The 17,083-nt window shown below is 46.8% G+C and overlaps 1 protein-coding gene across 1 annotated transcript in view; it reads right to left on the reverse strand.

Moving 5' to 3' along the window:
* Window positions 1–6,089: 6,089 nt before the first annotated feature.
* Nmnat2 (nicotinamide nucleotide adenylyltransferase 2) overlaps window positions 6,090–17,083 on the reverse strand; it is a 161,745-nt gene continuing 150,751 nt past the window's right edge. The window contains exons 9-11 of the mRNA XM_041662800.1: window positions 11,169–11,270; window positions 10,269–10,336; window positions 6,090–6,840 (exon numbers count right to left, since the gene is read on the reverse strand). Coding sequence (XP_041518734.1) covers window positions 6,738–6,840; window positions 10,269–10,336; window positions 11,169–11,270 — 273 coding nt within the window. The 3' untranslated portion in view covers window positions 6,090–6,737. The remainder of the gene's footprint in view (window positions 6,841–10,268; window positions 10,337–11,168; window positions 11,271–17,083) is intronic.

Here is a 17,083-nt window from a genome sequence, read left to right on the forward strand (position 1 = left end):
AGCATTTCTAGAAAAACCCAAAACTTGGGTGGAGGCTATAATTAATATTCTTGTCCTTTTCATCTACTATAAAATAAAGTTAAAATCTGTAGTTTGTGGTGTATATGTAACACCTTTCAGTAAATTACAATTCAGTAAGTTAAGGTCTGAATTGACTTTTACCCCAGGGACTGACAGAAGGATTCTGGTTTCGTCCACGGTGACTCTCACAAAGAGGTCAGACAACTTGGTCTTCTGTGGAAACAGTCTGACAATTCTATCTCATCATGTTCGGTCCCACGGCCTATAAACTTTTTGCAGTCATTTAAGCCCTGACACGTATAATATGTGGCTTCTAAGGCTGCCTTGGGGCAGGAGGAGGAAGCAAAAGAGCAGAAATGGTACACCCAGGAAGTCTTTGTAAGCCAGGATGAGGATGTCTTTCGCTCTATTGTTCCAAGCCCTTATTATTATAATTTGCAGGGGTTCCTTGAAAGGAAGCATTTTTCAGGGACAATTGTACACTATGAAAGGGAAGTACCCACTTCTGGGTAGCTATGCCTCTGCAATCATAAATCCCCACCGGGTGGATGGTTAAGAAAGTTATGAGAATTAGGGTGGGGATGTAGTGCGATTGATGGAGTTCCTGCCTCACATGCAAAATGCTCGGGATCCCAGCAAACAGGCTGCAGCCACACAGCGGAAATCCCAGGCCTCTGAAGGCGGAGGCAGAGGAGCAGTAATTACCATCCTTGGTTATGTAGTGAGTTTCAGGTTAGTCTGGGGACATGAGACCATGCCTCAAACAACAGCAAAAAGTGATCAGGATGTCTTTCTTGGCAAATGGCACAGATCTCAGTAGAGATGGGGAGTGTGAAGTGACTGTTGGGACTGCTGAAGTAGAAATGACACTCTCATTCTCGAGGACCTGGAATACTGGCCCTACGAAGAAGCAAGGCTCTGACTGAGAAGTAGCCTTCCCTAAGCCTAGGGCTAGTCTTGGTCTGACCCTGCCCATGGGAAAGACTTTTTTTGATTTCTTGTCTCTCTCTTCATGAAGACCTTCCTACAGTCTCCTCTGGGGTGTCCTGGTCACTGCTCTTGGTAGACTACTCCACATACCCTGATCTACTGTGGCTCATAGAGACAAAGCTGACCACAGATGGAGACCTGATGTTCTCCCAGGATGTGGTTTCTTTCTAGGACTCTAGGGGGGCCAGATAGAAGGGTAAAAGGATACTCAGCCCTGTCCACTGTTTGGAACAAATCTCAAGGACCATGACTGTGTTTATCGTGTCTTCTTTAATGTTTTGTACGGTCATGGGAATGTTATGGGTTTGTACTGTGTTTTAAGTTTCCCACTTGGAAAATTGTAGAATTTCTCTTTTATTTCTTTATACTATTGGCCACATAGAACTTCTTGGGAAATTCTGAAATATACAGCTTCATGGTGGGACATAAGGAAAGAAATGTTTATGATTGTTACCTTGTATTTCATTATATGTGTGTGTGTGTGTGTGTGTGTGTGTGTGTAAAAGTTAGCAAATTAAGTCAGTGTTTATATTTAATTTTAAACACACTCATCGTTATACTCCCAAGGTGGGAGAGGTGCTGTGGTTAACTTTCTGAACCAAAGAGCAAATACAAACACAAGTAACCAATTTACAAAATATATCAAGCTTCCGTAAGATATATCATGAAACCCCACGTGGATACACACAAAGTAGGTATGATTCTCAGTTTAAAGAAGGAGGGGGAAGAGGAGAAGGAGGCAAGGAGAAAGAGGGTGAGGAGGAGAAAATGGAGGAGGAGATCTATGAATCCTAAAATCAAAATGTTCACAGAAGAGAACGGAATGAGTCTGGCTTGTATCTAGCCCTTGGCTTGGGACAGGGAAGTGTTGCTGCGGCCTGTGCGTCACAGCTGATGGTTGGGCAACAATAACCTGATGGCCACCGCTCAGACTGGCCAAGCTAGACATGGCCTAATTAAAAAGGGAAACGAGAGGGCTGAAGATCACAGCAGGAGCCGGCAATTAGCAAATCATTCCGTTTTGCTTATTTATGCTACCAAAGGAAATCATGAGCTCGACCATTTCTTAGGGGAGATCGTTCATGCCCAAAATCTAAGCAAGTTTTTTAATTTTCACACACATATGTTTTCTTCATGATTTTATTAAAGAGACAAAATTGCCAGTCATGTTAGCACACCGCTAGAAGAATCCTAGCTCTTGGGAGAGGGAGTCAGGGTATCAGTCAGGAACCCAAGATTATCCTCAGCAACAAAGCAAGTTGGGGGCTAGTGAGGACCACGTAAGACTTTGTCTTGAAAATTTTTAAACAAGCAACCGAAACTAACCAAGAGTGGACCCTGTGGGCTGGTCTGGATCTTAGGTTTAATTTTAAATTGTTTGTGTGTGTGTGGAGATGAGTTTCTGTGCCGTGTGAATACAGTGCCCATGGGGGCAAGAATAAGGCCTTGGGTACCAGGAACTGGAATGGTTGGGAACCACCATGTAGGCGTGGGGAACTGAACCCCGGTCTACTTTAAGAGCAGTAGCACTCTGTCCTGATGGACTGTCCAGCTCTCTGCTCTTTAAGGATTACTTTTCTTAAACTGAGAAAACTTAGGCACAATTTACAAATTGGCCAGTTAGCCTCTTAATATATCCTTGAGTGTGGAGATGATGGTGATGGTGGCAGTGTGTGTGTGTGTGTGTGTGAGAGAGAGAGAGAGAGAGAGAGAGAGAGAGAGAGAGAGAGAGAAAATGTCCCACTGTGTAGCCTAGGCTGACTTGATTTGTTGGGGGGAGGCTTGTGTGTGCCACAGTGGACCTGTGGAGCTCAGAGAACTTCCTGGAGTTGGCTCCCTCCTTCAGTCATGAGGAACATGACAACCTGAACTCAGGTTGTCAGGGGTGACAGCAAGCATCCTTACCCACTGCCACCATCCCCCCCCCCCCGTCTATATCACATGGTTACATCATCTAGACTAGGCGGAACGACACTTGCTCTAAGCATATTTTCACAACTGTTATCTCCCACCATGTAACAGGAGGGAGAAAAAGTGATTACTTCTCAGAGCAACTCATAGGGAAGGTTCTGGACAAAGACACAAGACACTAGTAGCATTGTCTGGTTTATTAACATAATTGAAACATTTTGCTGATAAAACTCTTGCCCATGACTAGTCTAGCAACAAAACTCTACTAAAAAATATTTCACTGTGAAATGGTATTGTAACTTGGAGTTTTTATTAATGAGTTGATTTTCATAAAGTAAATCTCACTCTTAAATCAGCAGATGATATGATTACAAAAAAAAAAAAAAAGCTTCCTTCTCCCCATTCCAACCCCATGAGGATCAAGCTGAGGGCCCTGGGACCCCACTGAGGGTGGTGAGAAAGTGCTACAACTCGTTTCTAACTAACCGGAACAGACTCCTAGGACACATCCAAACGCATACTACACAGAAACCACACAAGGAGTTGAATTTACCAGTCAGCCCACAGGAAGATGTGGGTCTGGTCAGCCGGGCAGATCACACCCTCCTTCTTACCACGGACTATCTCTAAGGTGTCTTAATTCCATCAGCCTGGCTCCATCCTTCTAGCTCTCCTGCTCCGTCCCCTGCTGAAGCCTGGGGAGAGAGCCTGAGCTTTTCCTATGCTTTCTTTGCACTGCTGTTTTCGTTTTGAGACAAGGTCTTATGTGTCTGGAGGCTGGGCTTGAACTCCTGATCCTCCCGTCTCCAGCTCTCCGTGCTGGGATCGCAGGTATGGGCCACCACACCTGGCATGGCGTTTCTTTTCTAATAAAAACAGAAAATAGAAGGCATGCTTCTCTTAGACCCCTACAAGTGTGTGTGAGAATATCGGAGCGAGGGAGTGAATTTGGGCTCTCTGTAATCTTCTGGCTTTTGATGTCATTTGATTATCAAGTTTTACTTCCTACTTATTTGACTAGCAAGTTCATGGGTTCTCTCAGAGATTCTGAAACTTGAGACTAGAACATGTGGCCAAGCCAAAATGGGAAGAGCAGTGTCTCTGGAAACCAGCTGTGATTTCAGGCACTTCAGTAAGAGACTTCCTTTGCTGGTCAATGTACATTCGAAGAAAATGAAAGCCAGGGGCCTTGAGGCTTAACCGGGACTGGGAGAGTGTGGCAGACTGGCAACCCAGGGTCGCTGCAGTCCTGTTCCTGGAGGAGAGTGCTATTAAAGTTTCCCTCCTGTCTGTCTATCAGTCTCTTCTTTAAAAGTGGCAGGGAAGTTGTTTACTGGCAACAGGAAATGATCAGATCATTCCCGTCTGTGCCTTCATCGATATCTCTGGACCATTCTAGTGATGGGCCAGCCTTCCCAGGAAGCAGCGGTCCCGAAGACAAGTCAGAGCCCAGAGGCTATCCTGAGGACATGTGAGGTACTGCTTAAAACTGTCTTGACTGGGGCAGGTCACAGTCACACTGTGCTGTTCTTCATGGGGTGAGGGTGGAGTGGAGAAGTTCTACCTTTGCTCCAACCAAGGGACAAAGAGACAGGGAAGTGGATGGACAATTTCACCAAAAAGGGACTCATTTCTGTTTGTTAAAGGAAACCATTTCCACACACCTCACCAGGATACAATCTGCCTGCCTGCTTCCCAGAAACCCACTTCTGTACCTGTTCTCCCAGCTCACCTTCTCACCTTCCTTTCCTTCCCTGCTCCTACCTGCCTGTTGCGCTGCGGGGGCTGGGCTAGCCTGGGACCTTATCTCGGGCTGTGGAGCAAAAGAGACTCAGAGTCCAGAGGAGGAACACAGCGAACCAAAGGAACGAAAGAAAAGTAGTCTTTGTCGGGTCTGTTTATGTGGGCCCTCGGCAGCTCCAGAGCCTTCCAAACGCCATGCAATCCAGCTCCCGGTTTTCTTTTTACTGCAGAAACAGCATCTCTCCTCATGCTTCCCAGGGTGCACTGCACGGTCCTGCACCAGACACTGACTCCCAGGGGTTTCTGCTCCCGCGATGTCAAAGAGCCTGGGAGCAAACGGATTCTGCAGGTTTTCTCTGTTTTTTTTTTTTTTCTTCCCCCATGACTTTTAGCCAGACATTGGACCTCTAGATTATAGAAATAATCTCTTCCCTCTGGAGATCGTTCCTACAGTCTACGGAACCACGGATCGGGAATGCTCTACGCGCCTCTGTTGACTCCACTTCTTCCTCCTGGAGTCAGCCAAGGAGGCTGGAGTGAAACCCGAGGTGGAGAGCTTTACCCCTGTTCAGTCCCACCTGGGCCATGTTCATGTTAGAAGTTAAAAGTAGCCTCGTACTCAGGAGCCATTCCTCGTGAACAACCAGGAACACAAGAGCCAGAGGCCCGATGGGAAACACAAAACATAAAAGTCATTTTTTACTAGCTCTCCGGGCAGGACGTGAGGGTCCAAACTGTCTTCAGAGGTAGAAGAAGGGGAGGACAGTGGGGAAGAAATTGGGGTGACAGCTCTGTTGTGAACCCATTCCTGACAGGCAAACCTTCAGGGCCTTGGTTGCCGCTGCTGGGTTCTGCAGCACACCGATGGGGCCAATTCAGGAACAAGGGTGATCGCTTCCCAAGGAAGAAAGGGCTTTAGGTTCAGCTGGGCAGCCTCAGGTGGAGGGTGTGGGATCATGAATTCTCCTCAGGGTAACAAACTACATTCTCCCAGATCAGACTGAGCTTGCATTTCCTAGCCAAAGGGGCAATAAATAATCCCAATTAGCAAAGAAATTCTACGGTCAAGTGGATTCTGAGCGTGTTTCCAGAAGAAATGAATGGGCTATCAGCCATTGGTCTCACCTGTGATTCCTTTCACTAGCAGGAATGCATCTTACCATAGCCTCTAAGGGGTTCTTCTCTCTGGAAAAGCCTGGTTGGCAGGGAACCCACACAATGCTACCAGTCAGACACAACTTCAGGACCATGGTCATATGAAACCAGGGACTCAAGTTCTGAGAAATTCTACTCTTCCCAGACTTGTGTGCCAGGTTTCAGGGCCTGAGCATCTTATTTCTGACCAAAGGAGTCTGGGGTTGCTGCTGGTGTGTGTGTGTGTGCGTGTGTGTGTACATCTGTGTGCGTGTGTGTGTACATCTGTGTGCGTGTGTGTGTACATCTGCGTGCGTGTGTGTGTGTGCATGTGTGTTGAAGCAGAAGCGGCTCTGCTTTCTTTCCTGGGTGTGGCCCTCATGCACTTGGAGTGCTGAGACTGGCTATAGTGTCCTGTCAGAAGGTAAGTAAACCACAGGAGAGCATCAAGACTACAAGCATAAAAACCACACACACTGATTCCATCCAAGTTCTACAAGAAGTAGACAAAGGGAAAGAAACAAAGAAAAGTAGCCCTTTGTGGTAAAGGGCATGCTGGGAAGGCGAGAGCCTGAGCCACGTCCCCAGAGCATGCTGGGAGGATGGGCACCAGAGTCGCCTCTCTAGAGCATGCTGGGAGACGGACACCAGTACATCTCCAAGGGCTGCACTTCCCCCAACTCCCACCCTGTTCCCTTTACCCACCCCCCAACCCGGAGACTAGAGGAAAGTTTATCCAAAAATGACTGTGGAATGGGAAATGCCACGGTTCTTCGCAGGCCCCCACACTGTGGGGGTTCTGTCAGTCAGTGGGGAGAACAGTCAAGATGAAGACAGAGAAACAGAGAGGCAGAGAGAAAATGGGGTCTGATAGTGGCTGGAGGGGCCAGTGTGTTGGCAGAGGACACGGGGAGAGTAGAGTGGAGAGCTGGGTGTTGCTAGCCCGAGGCGTTGATGTAGAGCTGACTCTTGAGGATGTAGTCGATGACTGGCTGGGACAGGTAGTCCACGACGTGGCCGTCCCCATGCTGCAGGGCCAGCCTGCGTGAGAAGAAACAGCAGTCACATAGACAGCCGTGCCTGAGAAAGCACATAGCCCTGGTCGGCCCTCTGCCTCTCAGGAAAAGATCTAAAGGTGCCCTAAGCACCGTGACAGCAGCCTTTGCTGAGCAAACAGTACCGGCAAGATCCCCATCCCCACACAGACTGTCCCTCCACCCCCAGGGACACCTTCATTCTGTCCTGCCACTGAGTAGCTCAGAGACCTTGGGAAAGTTATTTTCTTTTACATTTACCTACTTGATGTATGGATACACGTGTGTGTCTCTGTGTGTGCATACATGTACCACAGCATATGTGTGGAGACCAGGGGGCAATCAATATGTGGTACTCAGTTCTGTCCTTTACCAGGTGGCTCCCAGGGACTGAACTCAGGTTGTCAACCTTGGGGACAAGTGCCTTTCCCCACAGAGCCATCTCACTGGTCCGTTAGGCAAGATAGTTAAGCCCTTTTCTTTAGTTTTTCCTTCGGTACAATTAAGGTAACATGTAAGTGAGTTACAGCCAATCATTTAAAGGAGTCATTGTGCCAAGCCCAGGGTCAATATTTTAGCTTTCTTGTTATTTTTTCTTTTAATAGACTTTTTGCATGCATTTTTAAGAACTCTTAGTTTATCCCTTTGGGTTTCTCTGCTTGCTGGTCTCTTGAAAACTGGTCTCCTAGAGGATTCTTCAGCGTGAGCTCACCTTTCCCTCCTCCAGGAACCCTTAGCCATGAGCCCAGGCATGGCAACAGGTGAAAGATTCCAGGGACAAACTGATCCCTGCACACTTTTCCTCTGGCCTTCAGCTCTCTGCTCATTCCTGACACAACAGTCTCAGGATGTCACTGAGCCTGGCGTGGTGCCCGGCTCCAAGGCAAGCCCTGCCTTTACCTTACAAAGCACATCTTAAAGTGTCTCCCTGCACATTGAAACGTGGTGAAAAGTGGTCTCCAAATGATGGTTTCAACTTTATCAGACTCTGTGGAGAAGCTAAGTTTGAGTCCAAGTCCAGAAAATCCTGGTCTGGTTGAACCAAATGGAATACAGGAGTTTGTATGCCCCAGAGTAATGTCTCTGTGTCTAAGGATCAGCCATGCTGGAATCAAAGCCCTGCCCTCTTCATTGCCCACTATCCTTGGTTTCTGCCCTAGCCTCCCAGTGGCCACTGCTCCTGTGATTGTCTCCATCTTTGCCTCCCAAGGGAAGAAGTCCAGGAGACTATTTGAGTTCTGGGTCTATTTGACTTCTCTGAAACACGTGACCAGGTGACAGTGCTCCATGACCAGATGACAGTGCTCCATGAGCAGGTGACAGTGCTCCATGACCAGATGACAGTGCTCCATGACCAGGTGACAGTGCTCCATGAGCAGGTGACAGTGCTCCATGAGCAGGTGACAGTACTCCATGACCAGGTGACAGTGCTCCATGACCAGGTGACAGTGCTCCATGAGCAGATGACAGTGCTCCATGACCAGGTAACAGTGCTCCATGACCAGGTGACAGTGCTCCATGACCAGGTGACAGTGCTCCATGACCAGGTGACAGTGCTCCATGACCAGGTGACAGTGCTCCATGACCAGGTGACAGTGCTCCATGACCAGGTGATAGTGCTCCATGACCAGGTGACAGTGCTCCATGACCAGATGACAGTGCTCCATCTTTGGACTCTTCCTTGGTTACCCAGCATCCCTGTTGGGGGCTTTTCACTGCTCCTCAGCTCAGCCTTCACGGAAATGCTAGAAACCTTGCCATGTTCCTGGGAGCAGCTTTCTCTTCACTGCTTGACTTTGTGAGCTCATCTGGATCTGGAATTTTTTTCAATTAATTAACTAGCAAATGTGTATGAGCGTGTGTGTGTGTTCCACAGTGCAAGCATGGGACTTAGAGGGCCACTTTTAGGAGCTGGTTCTCTCCTTCCACCACGTGTGTTCCAGGGACTAAACTTAGGCGGTTAGGCCGGCCAGCAGGTGCCTTTTTACCTGCTGAGCCCGCTCATTTTACCTGCCGCACATGCTCATGGCACTCAGCTTACACTTCCAAACTCCTAGGTTCTATATAGCTCACCATTTCACAGGCCAGTTCCACTTGGAGTTCATGGCGGAGACTGCTAACAGTCCCTAATGTTAATTCCTCCCCCTTTAGTTCCATCTCGATATACAGCTGCTGAACAATAAACCCTTTCCCAGGCCCTTCGTCCACGAGCCAGTGGTAAACTTACAACTCTGGGTCACTTCATTATTTACCTTTTTTAAAAGATTTACTTAGTCTTATTTTATGTGTATAGGTGTTTCGCTTGCATAAATATCTATGTATCATATGTGTATGGTACCTGTGGAGACCAGAAGAGGGCCTTGGAGCCCCTGGAATTGTAGTTATGGGTGGTCATGAGTTGACATGGGTGCTAGGAATCCAATCTGGGTCCTCTTGGAAGAGCAGCCAGTGCCCTTAACCACTGAGACATCTCTCCAGTCCCTATTCACTGATTTTTTTGAGATAGGCTCTTGCTATTCACCCCAGGCTAGCACTGAGTTGTCTTCCTCCTGCCTCCACCTCCTCAGTGTATGAACCGTGGTGCCTGGGTGATTCACCTTAAAGGCAAACGTCCTGCCTTGGTCTTCGTCTTGTTCTTTCCTACTGGCTGAGAACAATCTTGGCAGTAGGTATGTTCCCAACAAGGAAGCTTCAGACTGAAGAGACCAGATTCAGTTCCTCTGGACTTCTGTAAGTGAGAACTATACAGCTACCTTGTTTGAAACTCTGAATTTTGAGACCCTTTTAACGGCAGCCTGGCTTATACTTTTACTAGTAATGCATGACTTTATTAGCACCCGAAACTAAGAGTCTGAAACTAAAAAAAATCATATATATATATATATATATATATATATATCCTCTTCTTCCCTCAAACCAGTTAAGATCAGTTAATGCGCTGTTTCCTCATTTAAAAGTAAACAGGGATAAACTCCTGAAGTCCAAAGAGGAGGCCGAGTGCTGGGACAGCAGGTGTCCACTTGAATCTAAGTGTTGTGTAATGGCTTGAATGGAAATTGCTCCCATGGGCTGATATATTTGGATACTTGGTGCCTAGTTGGTGGAACTGTTTGGAAAGGATTAGGAGGTGTGACCTGTTGGAGGAGATGAGTCACTGGGGTGGGCTTTGAGGTCTCTCTACCTCATGGTTGTGGATTAAGATGTGAGCTCTCAGCGACTGCTCTAGCACCACACCTGCCTGCTTGCTGCTCTGCTCCCACCATGGCCATTACTCTTAAGACCCAAGAAAACATTTTCTTCTGCTAGTTGCCTTGGTCATGGTGTCTCATCAGAGAAATGGAAAAATTAACCAAGACAGGTTGCCTTTGACTGAGGAAAGCTATGAAAAAATTTTAAAGCAGTTTTACTGGTATCCCCAATCATTGCCAACCATACCTGCTCTTGGTGGAGCTGACTACAGACATGGGATGGTTGATGTCGTCCTTCACCACCATGATGTTGTTCTGGAAAGAAAGCAGAAAACAACCAGTCATTCTTGTGGACTACTATGGTGGTCTGAAGAGGTATGGCCCCCACAGGCTCATGTGTTTGGATGTTGGGCCTATAGGGAGTAAAACTATAGAGGTGTGGCCTTGTTGGAGGAACTGTGCCACTGTGGGGGTGAACTTTGAGATCTCATATGCTCAAGCTATGCCCAGTGTGACATGGAGTCGCCTTCTGTCGCCTGCAGATCAAGATGTAGAACTCTCAGCTCCTTCCCCAGCACCATATCTGCCTGCATGCTGCCATGCTTCCTACAAAGACAATAATGGACTAAACCTCTGAACTGTATGTAATGCATCCCAATTAAATGTTTTCCTTTATAAAAGTTGACATAAGTTGGGCAGTGGTGGTGCACGCCTTTAATCCCAGTAACTCAGGAGACAGAAGCAGGTGGATCTCTGTGAATTCGAGGCCAGCCTGTCTACAAGAGATAGTTTCAGGACAGTTTCCAAAGCTACAGAGAAACCCTGTCTTGAAAAAAAAAAACGTTGATGTAAGTTGGGTGGTAGTGGCACTGGTCTTTAACTGAAGCACTCAGGAGGCAGAGGCAGGCAGATCTCTATGACTTCAAGGCCAGCCTAGTCTACAGAATGAGTTTCAGGACAGCTAAGGCTACACAGAGAAGCCCTGTTTTGAAAAAACAAAAAGAGTTGCCATGGTCATGGTGTCTCTTTACAGCAATGGAAATCCTAACTAAGCAGCTATTTTTGCTCCCCCACTCTTCCAGGCCCCCAGAAGTTTCAGAGAAGGGCTGTATCTCAGGGATATACCAGCAGGGGATGAAAGACTCACTTTGTATTTGCGGAGTATTGAGGAGTGATTCATGATTCGGTCTGTGTCAGCTGCATCCCGGGGCACCACCACGATCCCAAAGTCCCCAACAATCACCTCCATCTGGAGATACAGAGAGGGAGAGGGAAGGAGGAAGAGAGCAAAAGAACTTTGGTGAAATCTGTCACCCAACCTCCTACCAAGTGACCGCAACAGTGACATTCTGTTGTTTTACCTGGAACTTCAAACATTAGTTTCCAATTTACCTCCTTAGCCCTATCAGTCAGCAACCTGAACTGCTGACAATAGTCTCTAGAAGTGGGAACTTTGTCTGGCACAGAAGACGCTCAGAAGATACTTCTAGGATGAATGAACCCCCGTTTGCATGTCTGAACAAGATCTTGCTAATCCTCAAAGCTTTTGTTTGAGTTCACAGTGTTGCAGGACAGCACGAGGATCCAGTGAACACCCTCCTGGGTGAAACGGATTCTGTTGGCCAGTATGTTTACCTCAGCCCTGAGTGGGACAGCATGAAATATATTGTTTTCCTCCCTTACGTCACATGCTTCAGTCATAAGCTGCGAGACTCTGCAACCACAAGCAGAGACACACTCAGAAGGAATCCCATATGCACAGGTAGTCATGGGGGTCACTTCTGAGGTGGAAGTCATTTCAGCCTCTGGTGGAAGCTTGATTTCTTATAAGAAATAAAATCCTTTCAATAAAAAAAACTTTTTTGGAAGTGTTGTTGAGAAAGAATCTTGATATATAGATAGCCTGGGCTAGCCTCAAACTCTCCATCAACTTGTCTTAGCCTTCCAAATGCTGAAATAACATATAGCCTAGGCTAGCCTCAAACTCATCTTCTACTTATCTTAGCCTTTCAAATGCTGAAATGACAAATAGCCTAGGCTAGCCTCAAACTCGCTATTGACTTGTCTTAGCCTTCTAAATGCTGAGATTACAGGTAAGAGACACCACACCAGCTCTTTATTTTCTTTTTTTCTAATTATATATCTAATACAAGCTTAGGATATATGGAAAAAATTGAAATCAATCTCAACCATACAATTCGGGTACCCATAGTTAAGCCCTCAGCGTATCCCACGGCTTTCCTGGCTTTCCTGGCTTTCCTGTGAATAGCTGTGTTAGAACCACATTAGCATTAAACTGCAATGTAAGGCATGAGGCTTTAGCTCAACGGTAGGGTGCTTCCCCAGCATACCTAAGGCCCTGCATCCTCATCCCAGGCATGGAAAAAATTAAAAGTTAATGTGTTTTAACTCTATGTGTGTGTGTGTGTGTGTGTGTGTGTGTGTGTTTGCGTGTGCACATGATCACATGCACACTTGGGTGCAGTGCCCATAGAGGTCAGAAGCGATCTGTCTGACGCTGGTGTTACGGACAGTTGTGAGCTGCCTAATCCAAGTGCTAGGAATCCAACTCGGACCCTCTGTAAATGCAGTCTACAGAGTCATCTCTCCAGCCCCAATTTGTGTTCATATAGCATTATATTGTAAGAGAGGATTCTGGGACATAATTAAGGTTATTGAGGGCCAGCCACATGGGTGAGCACTTGACCAGATAAATAAAAATTATGCGGAAGCGTGGGTTTTAACATTTTCTATATTTCATCATAGTCATACAGTATGGAAGGTTTATTATAGTAACTCCACAGTTACTGCGACATAATTTTGGTGCGAACACTTTGATGACCATCTTTATACAGAAATGTTTTACCGCAGCTCTAATTTTCTCCTCAGGATAAGAAATGACATAATTGGATAAAAAGGTGTGAACCGGAAGTATTTCATGCTCTTATGACATATTACCAAATCGCCTTCTAGAAATGTGCTGATATTCATTTCCAAGGAGCTTGGCATTTACAGCATTTGATAAGTTTGGAGCAGGTTTGGATCCTGCCAGTTAGGGATCCCAGAGGAGGAGGAGGATGCTGCTTGTGAGCAGGTCAGCTCACTGAGCAAGATCTGCCTTGGAGGTAAAGGACTCAGAATTTCCCCCAACCCCCATAATTCTTCAAACCAGTGTCACAAAAACAGAGATGATGAAGAACTGGGGTCTGTTGTGAAATATCATTTTAACTAGGCAAAGAGGTGTTACATTTATTTATGCTGTGAAATGCTACTTTAGCCGTGTAAAGGTGTGTTCCGTTTGTTTGTGCTGCAGTTGGTTAACAGAGGAAGGATGTGTGATTAACTATGTAAAGATGTGTTGCGTTGGTTTCATCATGCCCAGCGAAGGCTGAATGGCCAGTAGCTAGGCGGAGCAAGGACAGGCAGCGCCGCCAGGCAGAAAGAATAAATGGGAGAAATCTAGGCTCAAAGAGAGGAGAAATGAAAGAAAAAGGAAGAGAAAATGAGAGACATTTCAGGGGCAAGAAACCAGGTAGCCACCCCTGCCAGCCGACCAGACTTGAGAAGCAGTGGAAGAAGGATACACAGAAAGAAAGAAAACAGCCCCGAGTCAAAAGGCGAATGAAGAGAAACAGGTTCATTTAAGTTAAAAGGACGAGCCAGAAACGTGCCTAAACTAGGTCGAGCATGCAAGACTAATAAGAAGTCTTTGTGTCATGATTTGGGAGCTGGTTGGTGGCCAAAAAGAACTGGTACAGTCAGTCAGTGGTCCATTCTTCTTTACCAGAAAATTCCACACTGTCAAAATGCCACTGTAAGTCTGATTCGGTGTGTATGTGTGTGGTGTGTGTGTATATGTGTGTGTGGTGTGGTATGTGTGTTTGGTGTGGCATAGTATATGGTGTCTATGTAATGTGGTGTATGCTGAGTGTGGTATGGTGTGTGTGCAAGCATGTGTGTGTATGTGTGTGAGGTGGGGCGTGTAGGGTATATGTGGTGTGGTGGGTATTGAGTGTGTGGTGGGGTGTGTAGGGTGTATGTGGTGTGGTATGTGTGTTTGGTGTGGCACAGTGTATAGTGTGTGTAGTGTGGTGCACAGTGTGGTATGGTGTTTGTGCATGCATGCGCGTCTGTGTATGTGTGTGTAGTGTACACCCTTGGGTGTTTCTACCCACCTTTACTCTGTTTTCCCTATTGCTTAACGTAGGATTGAAGCTAGAACTTTGATATTAAAATAAAAGGTCAGCCTTGAACACTCTAGGTGGAGAGAGACTACAAGCTAGATATAGACAGTATCAGCCTCCACTGGGTCTGCCATTGAGATACAGAGCAATGTATTTTATCTAGGTGGGGTCCAAACTGAGCAAGTGTGCTTCAAGGCTTTTGTCCTACAGACCTGGCAATGCTCAGGAGAAGCAAGACAGGACGCTGGAGGGAGACCCGGCTCATGTTGTCAGCTTGTAGAAACATGCACCAGGTTTACTATTCAGTGACAGACTTTAAACTCATCTATGAATTAGAACTGCTGAGGAGAGACAGCAAGATGGCTCAGTGGGCAGAGGCACTTGCCACCAAGCCCAATAATCTGAGTTCAATTCCTTAGGCCCATATGGTAGGAGAGAACCAACTCCTGCAAGTTGTTCTCTGAGCTTCATAGATGACCTGTGGTACATGCATGCATGTCCACACATGCATACACAAAATAAACAAATCTAAATAAATAAATGCAATTTTAAAATATAAAAAAGAATTACTCAAGGAACTTTGAAAATCCTAAACATGGCCGAATGGTGGTGGTACATGCCTTTAACCCCAGCACTCGGGAAGAAGAGGCAGGCGGATCTCTGTAAGTTCGAGGCCAGCCTGGTCTACAAGAGCTAATTCCAGGACAGGCTCCAAAGCTACAGAGAAACCCTGTCTTGAAAAACCAAGAGGAAAAAAAAAAAGAAAAGAAAATTCCAAACATGTACCTCATATCCAGGAACAATTAAAATAGAATCTCTCAGAACAGGACCCAGACATCAGTACTTTTAGAAAAAATATTCTCAGCCAGGTGGTGGTGGCGCATGCCTTTAATTCTAACACTCAGGAGGCAGAGACAGAAGGATCTCTGTGAGTTCGAGGCCAGCCTTGTCTACAAGAGCTAGTTCCAGGGCAGGCATTAAAGCAACACAGAGAAACCCTGTCTAAAGAAGAAGGAGGAGGGGGAGGAGGAGGAGAATAGGAGGAGGAGGAGGAGGAGGAGGAGGAGGAGGAGGAGGAGGAGGAGAAAGAAAGAAAGAAAAAAAGAAAGAAAGAAAGAAAGAAAGAAGAAAAAAATTCTCCAGGTAATTCCCATGTGCAACGGAGTTCATGAGGCAGTTATACATAGAGTTCAAACTGGAAAAGCTGGCATGCCAGGGAAGATGAGGGAGCAGAGAAGGCAAGAGAGAGAGAGAATTCCCTGAAGTGGGCACACAGAGATCCCTGAACTGCCTGCCCCTGGAGATGTCTTAGGATGGTCTAGTGTGAGTGAGCAATGGCAGCCTGCCCCCCACGGTTCGACTCTATGAGTCTGGGTGCTCTCTGTATGGAGTGTGTGATAACGAGGGAATGTGACTGAACGTTCTAGCTTGAAGGATGAACAGAGCGGCTCTGCGTGGCAGTTGGTGCTCATGAGGGGACTTGCTCTTCAGGTGACATCAGTCCAGCTGCTGCTTTCCGCTCAGGACCTAATGACCTGACGCTCAAACAGCAACTGTGCCAAGGTGGGTGGCAGGCACACGGGGCCCTTGCTGCTGGAGATATCTCTCCTTCCTATTAGTGGGTGACAGACCTGCCCCTGGGAACCACAGATGGGGTGAGGGAGATGGGGAGACCTGCAGATCAGCAGTGTTTCTCCATCAGGTCAGACACTAGAGGTGAACTCTGTTCTTTGGGGTGGTGGGCTTTGTTTTCATGCTGGAGAGTGTATGGGTGAACAGAGGTGGCAGGTAGCCAATTGTCTGCCCCACGAGAGTTTAGCTGTGCATCTTACCCCCACCTCTCTGGTGCAGGCTTCCAGCTAGACTCCTGTCTCTCCTGGTTCTCCTTCCTCTGTAGATGTTCCTTGTTGGCCTCCGTGCTTATTCTCACTCCTCTCTGACCTTGGCACGCTCGACTCCCCCAGGCTTCTCTGTCCTTGGACCTTACGCTCATCCCCTCAATCATTTCATCCCATTTCGAAACTACTATCAGGACATACTAAAGGCTCTTGAGTCAGTATTTCCAGCCTCTGGTGCACTTCTAGCTTAACATTTTCTGAGCCTCTGGGCCTGCTATGCTAAACAGGTCCTCTGGGAGTTTGAATGAGACTGTCCCTCATAGGCTCAGATGTTTGGCTACATGGTCCCCAGTTGGTGGAGCTGTTTGGATAGTTTTAGGAGGTGTGGCCTTACTGGAGAAAGTATGCCACTGGAGGGGCAGGCTTTGAGTTTTAAAAGTCTCCTGCCATTGCCAATACACTTTCTCGGCTTCCTGCTTCCTGCTTCCTGTTCAAGATGTGAGCCCTCAGCTTGCTGTTCCACCTGCTATGCCTGCTGCCTCTACTTTTCAGTCGTGGACTCTTACTCCCTGGAACCACTGTGCAATGTGGCAGCAGCAATAACACTCAGTAGAGGGAATACTGGGAAAGTTCTAGTCACAAGGGCTCGGTGGCCACAGATGCATTTCCCGGCCCCAGGGGTTGAGTGTGGGAAGCGAGCTTTGCTGATATGCAGAAAGATGAAGTTGTACTTAGAAAATTACAGCTAATTATTGGTGGTGGCTATAGCAAAAACCGCTTAGTTAACTTCCACAGCCTGGATCTTTCTGACAGAATGTACCACGTGACTGCGGGTAGGGGAACTGTAGCTGCAGTTCCTATTGGTGTCAGTTTTACAAGACTGGCTATTACAGTGACTATTTGGCCATTGTAAAACTGACCAGATTCTGTATTGACAGAATTGTAATTTACAATTCTAACTATGATTTACAATAGAGCAGGCAATTTTACAATTGCAAATGCAGAAAGCCACCAATGAGTTTGCCTTATCCAAAAGATTT

Source organism: Microtus oregoni, unplaced genomic scaffold (genome assembly GCF_018167655.1).
Source record: "Microtus oregoni isolate MIOR12 unplaced genomic scaffold, Mior012 000013F_ref0000133, whole genome shotgun sequence".
Lineage (NCBI taxonomy): Eukaryota > Metazoa > Chordata > Mammalia > Rodentia > Cricetidae > Microtus > Microtus oregoni.